Raw genomic sequence first — 7,578 nt, forward strand, 5'->3', positions numbered from 1 at the left:
CTCCAGATTTTAACTTGTCATTGTTGTGATCTTAGTCATCCGCAAGTGCAAGCATGAAACTTTCGTCTTTCCATCATTCTCACTAACCTGTAAACACAATAAGAACATGTAAACCAAGATCTATACCATGGAATCATAGACGATGGTGAAACCAGAATCCAATATGTTGACGAAATTATTGAACCCAGAAATGGTATCAATGGAGAATAAACACTGATGTAGAGTTTTTTTTTTTTTGATCAACCACTGATGTAGAGTTAAAAGTTAAAATCTTACGTATATAGATTGGATAGGCTTGAGATCCACGACTTGGATGACAATATCAGATCGATTCGAAGACGAAACAAAGGATAGGTTTGATAGGGTCACCAAGTTCTGCGTTCTCTCTCGGATGAAAACGTTCCGTTTGTGCTTTAATTGAAATGGAAACCCTATAGGCATGTGCTTGTGGGCGATTGAATAGCTTATAGTTGACATGAAGAGGAAAGGATTTTGTAGATGTAGTAAATGAGATTCTGTAAAGGAGTTTATATAAAGCTAAGAACAATGGGAGTCATAAAGCTACCTTTTCGATCTAAAAACGGTGAAGATGAAGTGGAGTCTGGAGAGTTACGCTTTGCCAAACGATAGATTTGTATGGAAGTGGGCCACATCGACTCAGATACATGAATCTTGGCCCAGTTCAGACCCATGAGATAAGTGACGTGGCATAAAGTCAATCTCTGATTGGTACGAATTAAAAATCCTACGTGGACAGTTTCTCCCCTCTCTATATCTTGCTTTTAGTATTGTAGAAAGAACACCGGTTAATCATAGTTTACCAGTGCGCTTGTTCTGTTCTTGATCGTCCTTGCCAGCATACGAAAGCCAAAGGCACTCCTAACCTATCAGAATGGCGCGTGTCTGCCCCTCGGAAACTGATAAACGCAAAAGTATCTCTATGGTTAGAAACTGAAGGATAAGGTTTTGGAATCGGTGGATGAAAATTTGACTATGAACAGTAACTCTTCACAGTGGGTCATATACACTATGATTCGCACTCAACTTGTTCCCACTTGAAATTTGAAAACGCAGAAACGATTCTCCGTCACAGAAATGGACAGACTCCGCGCTCTCCGCCGTCAGGGATTGCGCGATTTTGAGCCGTCACTCCCGCCGCGATTTATGGATAGAATCCTCGACCGTATGAAGAAATCTTTGAATCGGAGTGGGATAAGCCGCCGCCGGCTAGAACGGTGTTCTAGTTCCTTCGCTGAAGATCTCTCAGTCTCGACTTCTTCTTTCGCGACGTTACCTGATAGGACTAGTTTCCGCCTCCTCGCAGCAGGAGGCGATGGCGAATTGGATCGGATTTACAAGTCCCTTGGGGTTTCTGGTCCCGACGATTTGGCGATTTCTTTTGACGCGTGGGAGGCTAGCAAGATGCGTTCCTCCTCTGGTATTGTTAATAGGTTTCAGCCTCAGGCCGATGTTTTGAGTAGTGGTGTTGATTCACTGGATCGGGACAATACTGGTGGTGTGGGCAGGTTCTTCAAGGAGCATGCGAGTGAAAAAGCTAGTGAGAAGGAACATGGCGAGATGAATCTCAATCCCAATTACCACGATGACGTAAGGGAGGATCTCTTTGAGATTTGTTTGACAACGATTGATGTGAGTAACGTAGACCGTCTAGCCGTTAAGGCGAACAAGGACGCTGGTGAATACTTTCTCTTAGCCACCGTCGTTGCAGGCACCGACAGCCTCCTTCGATTTGAGGACGAGGAAGGCAAGACATGGTTGTTTGGGTTCTCATATCTTAACGTCAGTCAATGCTGCGAATTTACCCAAGGCTGGAGCAGCTACGTTGAGGAGAAGCAGCTTAAAGCTGGAGACTTTGTTTCCTTTCAAAGAGATCGTAAGGACAGCAGCAAGCTCTTCATTGGCTGCAGAAAGAGTGACGAGTCTTTTCCAAATCCAACATCACCGGGTGCATCCATCAAGACGGTAGAAATGAGAGAGAGACTCAAGGGAGTTGAAACTCCTTTCCAGCCAAAATTGTCTGAGCATAGCGTTACGGGGTCTGACCCTGTATTAGTCATTTATTGTGGTGACAACCAGGTCTCCGAGGAGATATACCTCATCAGCTACATCTTCAACGAGTTGTGTCGCCGTGGCTTTTCCCCTTTGAGATATGATATGAAAAAGGGCACTGTGACTGAAAATCAGAAACTGCTACACATATCCCGGGTTGGTATTATCATTTTCTCGATGAACTTTGCTCATTTCAGAGAGTGCCTGGATGGATTCGTGGCAGTCATGGATCATTTGAAAGCTAACGAGCTTGTCCTTGTTCCTGTGTTTTTTAAAGTACGTGTTTCAGACGTCAGGGGCCAAAGTGGCTCTTTTGGAAGAGCATTCATACGACTTAGGAATTCAGTCAAGGCTTCCGAAGTTCTGAAATGGAGGGCGGCTATGATCGAATTAACTTCCATCAGTGGATATGCGTATAAGAAGGGGTAAATTGATTTCTCTCTTTTTTGCAGGATTTTTATATTTGTATGGTGAGGTATATGTCTCTGATTCTGATGTTTTCTTTGTGCAGGGATGAGGTTATTCTGGCCAAGAATATTGTCAGAGATGTCTGTTTGCCACTCAGTTCCGAAACCAACATGAAGCTAAGAGGAACGAGGCTTTCATTAGAAAGTATATTGTCTCTGCTGAATCGTTCTCAACCCTCATCCCCACAGATTGTTGGACTTTGGGGTATGGCTGGCATAGGGAAGACTACCATCACGAGAGAATTTTTCAGAACACAAGCTGAGCGATATGACGTGTGCTACTTTCTGCCTGACTTTCATCTAATGTGTCAAACAAAAGGGTTGAGTTATTTGCGTGATGATTTCTTCTCGAAAATATTTGGGGCAGAAAAAGTTTTCGTAGACGCATGTGATACAAAACTAAGATTCACAAGGGATAGGTTCCTGGGTAAAAAGGTTTTGATTGTTCTTGATGGTGTGAGTAGTGCCAAAGATGCAGAAATTTTGGTTGGAGGGTTTGGCTGGTTTTCTGGTGGACATACAATCATCTTAACATCTAGGAATAGGCAAGTTCTTGTACAGTGTAACGCCAAAGTGATTTACGAGATCGAGAAGCTATCCAAGCTCGAGTCTCTTCACCTTTGTTGCAAGTTTGCCAGTAAAGAAAATTGTAAAGGAAGAATGTCGTTGACATCGGAGCTTGTGGACTACGCTAGTGGCAATCCTTTGGCTCTGCGAGTCTTAGGTTTGTCTATTCAAAATCAATCTATGAAAGATCAGAAACAACATCTGAGAAGACTGCGTCAACATCCTCCAGTCAAAATTCTGGATGCATTTAAAATAAGTTTTAATGGACGAGATGGTGACGAGAAGAGCATATTTTTGGACCTGGCTTGTTTTTTCAGAGGGGAGGATAGAGATCGTGTGGTGAAAATCCTTGATGATTGCGGTTTTTCTACAGATTTAGGAATCTATGGTCTCATTGATGAGTCTCTCATCAGCCTTTTAGGTAACAAGATAGAAATGCCCAACATTTTCCAAGACGCGGGTCGATTTGTTGTTTGTCAAGAACACGAAGAGCCAGGCAACCGTAGCAGATTGTGGGATTCTAGTGATATTGCTGGTGTCCTGAAAAATAATACAGTAAGTCTTTGAAAATGTGTAATGATATGTTCTATTTAAACTTAAGATTGAGGTTCCTTTCTTCTCTTAGAAAAAAAACTGTTTGCCATTTTTTTCAGGGAACAGAAGCAGTTGAGGGAATATTTCTGGATGCATCTGGCTTGACATTTGATTTGAGTTCTACTGCATTTGCGAGGATGTATAGACTTAGATTGCTCAAGATCCACTGTCCAACTTCTGTAAATCATTGCAAGGTTTGTCTACCTGAAGGCCTCCATTCTTTGCCTGATGAGCTACGCCTACTCCACTGGGAAAAATATCCTCTTGGATCGTTACCTCGGAACTTCAACCCTAAAAATCTTGTAGAACTGAACATGCCATATAGCAACTTGACAAAAGTATGGAAAGGAACAAAGGTATGTCTTGACATTATGGTACAGTCTGCTGCATACATGAAGTAGTTAGCATTTACTTGATGAATCATCTTGTTTTTTTTGTGCTGTAATCAGAATCTTGAGAAGCTAAAGAGGATCATTCTGAGTCACTCTCAACACTTGACTAAATTCCCAAGGCTTTCAAAGGCCAGGAACCTTGAGCATATTGATCTCGAAGGATGTACGAGTCTGGTTAAGGTTAACTCATCTATTCTTCATCATCACAAGCTTACTTTCTTGAGTCTGAGAAACTGTTCTCGTTTGCGAGTTATGCCTACCACTGTTCATCTAAAATCTCTTGAGGTTCTTAATCTATCTGGCTGCTCAGAGCTCGAGAACCTTCAGGATTTCTCATTAAACCTGAAAGAATTATATCTAGCTGGGGCTGCTATTAGAGAACTGCCGTCGTCGATTGGGGATCTCACTAGACTTGTTACATTAGATCTGGAGAATTGTGAAAGTCTTCAGCACCTGCCACCGGGGATAAGTAACTTGAAAGCCATGATGACACTTAAGCTGTCTGGCTGTTCAAATCTGAAGAGCCTTCCAGTTCTTGATGCATTATTTCTCCAAGATTCACAACGTTCTAACACAAGGATAACCATGGAAGAATCTGTGTCCATAAACCTTCACTCTGCTATTCAAGAATCAAGGTTAGATGGCTCTGAAACCCTTCTGAATTTGGATAATTTGCAACTAAGATCAGATATTCATGGTTCTTGATTCAGCAGAGAAGCTTTAGAAGAATTCTTACCGGCATTTGAATGTCTGTCGAACAACGGAATACCACAAGAAAGCTGGACATGGGTCACTGTTATTCCGTTCCCCTCACCCATTTTACACTCATTGGCGTCTAGGCTATATGCGCTAGTATCGTTGTTCCTTTGTAATGCTTACCTGGTGGATATACCTGAAGATATATGTTGGCTTGCTTCGGTGATGAGACTAGATCTTGGTGGAAACTCTTTCAGCCAGATTCCTAAAAGCATCAAGGAGTTTCGTAACCTACATAGCCTTAATTTGCGCCATTGCAAAAACCTCAAATCGCTACCTGAGCTTCCTAGAAGTCTAGTAACCTTGAACGCCCATGGCTGTGTGTCTCTCAAATCATTTCCAACGAGTTTCGAGCAGTTCCCAAGGCACTTCACATTCAGTAATTGCTTTAATCTGTCCCCAAAAGTGGTCAGAAAATATATAGGAAAAGCTCTTGATAGCGTTAAAGGCATGGCCAAGAGGATTCTGCAGGTATCCTCTCTATTTCTGTTTTTATCTCTCTCTGCCTCTTTCTCTCACATGCATTTTTAGACTCAATTTTCGCATATATGATATTTTCAGGCTTCACTAGAACAGGAACACATCAACGCTCCTGCATTCAGCATCTGTATACCTGCCTCTGCAGGCCACCAATCCTCATTTAATTTTCAAGCTGGTTCTTTTGTAAGGAGACAGCTTACTCCCGGCATGTTAAAGACTCTTTCAGGCTTTGCTTTATCAGTAGTGGTTGAATTTTGGGATAATTATAGCAACAATGCTGGTTTTGGCATCAAGTGTATATGCAGGAAGACCAGAACAGACCTCTCACCTAGATTAGAGAGAATTTTCCGTTGTTGGGCTCCAAAGGAACCTATCACCGTTCAAAGGGATCATATGTTTGTTTTTGGGAGTGTGAAAATGCATCATGCAGAAGCTGTTAACCATGATTTCCTGTCTGATTCAGTGACCTTTGAATTCCATCCTGTCAATTCGGAGAACCAGCTTCTAGGTGATAGCTGCACAGTGAAGAGATGTGGAGTCTACTTAATCACCGATGCGACAGGTAATACAACTCTTAGCGCAAAACGTCCTTCTTCTTCCATGGATTCAGGGGGGCTTTCTAGCATGGAGCATGTGGCACCACCATATAAGAGATGTCGATTGAAGGGAGTTATTGAAATTGTTATTTTAAGCTTAAGAAAAAGGAAGCGAGAAATGAGCGTCCCTACAGTCAAAAGCTTTTCTAAGGTAAAACCCCTGTCCCTGAGAGTTCATTGAGCCCCATGGCCTCATATTCTGTCCAGTAAAATCTAGTAGTTGTAGACTTTATTTTCCTTCAACTCTACCATACTTTGAAACTGGTCCAAGGAACTTTAACCTGAAGTCTGCAGGATACTCATGTGAGTGATTTCTTTCCTTAATTCTTTTCCAACTATTTTCACAGGTAAAAAGTCTGTGCAGATCGTATGTTCGCACTGGAAACTGTGCAGTGGGTCCTAGTTGTTCTTTTGATCATCCTACATGGGTGTTTACTGAGAAACCCAAAAGACTCTCTGCGTCTAAGTCAAACCAAGCAACCTCTGGTAAAGACGCCATTGATACAGAGCAGGAAGAGGAGTAAGCTTTGTCTCGGAAAGAGCTGTGAAGTTTTGATGTTTGGTAATGGAGAATCAGTGCAAGTCATTTTCGCTTATCTGAACTCTCGAGCATTATTTGCATAGCAGAGGTAAATTTATCTTACCCGAGTTGGTTTGTACTTATACTATAAATAAACTCTAGTTGCAGGTGAAAAGTTGTATATATATAAATGTATAAACTAGGTACATGCCAAATGTGATACCGCACGTAGTGCAAAACGTCCAGCTTCTTGCATGGATCCAGTGGAGCATGTGGAATGACCATATAAGAGATGCCGATTAATGAGTGTGTCTGGAGACAAATCGTTATAAGGTAAAACATCCGACACTTTCAGTGACATACATATAAGTAGGTATTTGTATCACGTATAGCTTCTGACCCTTCAATAACTGTTTTCACCATTTGCTTCTTCTTTCTCAAATAACTGATGATTTTACCGGTATGAATGATGATTTCAAGCTAGCTTCGTTTTGCAGGTCCATCTTGGTCCAGTTTCTGCTGCGCGATGGATCTAAGCACCAAGACGCGCGGTCTTATAATCCGGATTCACACCGATTACAACTTAAAAAGTGTAGGGAACAACATTTGATCACTAGACAGGGAATCGTTTTAATACAGGTAAATGCATGAGAGCTATTGAGATGTTCTTGATTCCTGGTCTTAATTCTAACGTTATAACTGTTGACAGGCAGGCTCGTTGGACAAAAGCTACCGAAGTTTTAGTTTTGTCAATGGGGATTATATTAGAGTAACGTGGAAGCACCACAATGATATAGTTCATCTGCTAGAGAGACGAGACCATTGATACAGAACAAGGAAAAATAGCAAAGCTTTTGTCATAGACTCATTAGTCATAGCAAGATTTGTAAGGATTTGATGATTGGTAATGGAGAACCAAGTATTCATCTATCTTATATTTTATTAAAACAGGAGTACACTTTAAAATTAACCATTAAATTTGCAAAATATTTACAATCAAATGTCACTGAATAATTAAATGATTTTATTTTTAAGAAATGCATGTATTTTCTAAATATTTAATAATTTCCTAAAATAATTTAAGCATTAATATAACTAAATAACTCTTGCGATATTTTGCATGTAATATAACTTTC

At 41.1% G+C, this 7,578-nt stretch overlaps 1 protein-coding gene across 3 annotated transcripts; it reads left to right on the plus strand.

The window, feature by feature from the left end:
* The first annotated feature begins 830 nt into the window (after positions 1 to 830).
* Positions 831 to 7,372, plus strand: LOC106377085 (disease resistance protein RPP2A). 3 transcript variants are annotated; one of them, XM_013817246.3, is made up of 10 exons: positions 831 to 2,495; positions 2,582 to 3,659; positions 3,758 to 4,054; positions 4,148 to 4,725; positions 4,801 to 5,317; positions 5,408 to 6,073; positions 6,270 to 6,551; positions 6,646 to 6,775; positions 6,940 to 7,081; positions 7,152 to 7,372. In XM_013817246.3, exons 1-7 carry the CDS (start codon positions 1,096 to 1,098, stop codon positions 6,444 to 6,446), a joined length of 4,713 nt encoding a protein of 1,570 aa, XP_013672700.2. In that variant the 5' UTR covers positions 831 to 1,095; the 3' UTR covers positions 6,447 to 6,551; positions 6,646 to 6,775; positions 6,940 to 7,081; positions 7,152 to 7,372. The 3 variants fall into 3 exon arrangements, with proteins under 3 accessions (XP_013672700.2, XP_048601474.1, XP_013672701.2); XM_048745517.1 differs by having other exon boundaries at positions 7,156 to 7,372; XM_013817247.3 differs by having other exon boundaries at positions 832 to 2,495; positions 4,804 to 5,317.
* Positions 7,373 to 7,578: the final 206 nt, after the last annotated feature.

The sequence above is a fragment of the Brassica napus genome, chromosome C1, assembly GCF_020379485.1.
Source record: "Brassica napus cultivar Da-Ae chromosome C1, Da-Ae, whole genome shotgun sequence".
NCBI lineage: Eukaryota > Viridiplantae > Streptophyta > Magnoliopsida > Brassicales > Brassicaceae > Brassica > Brassica napus.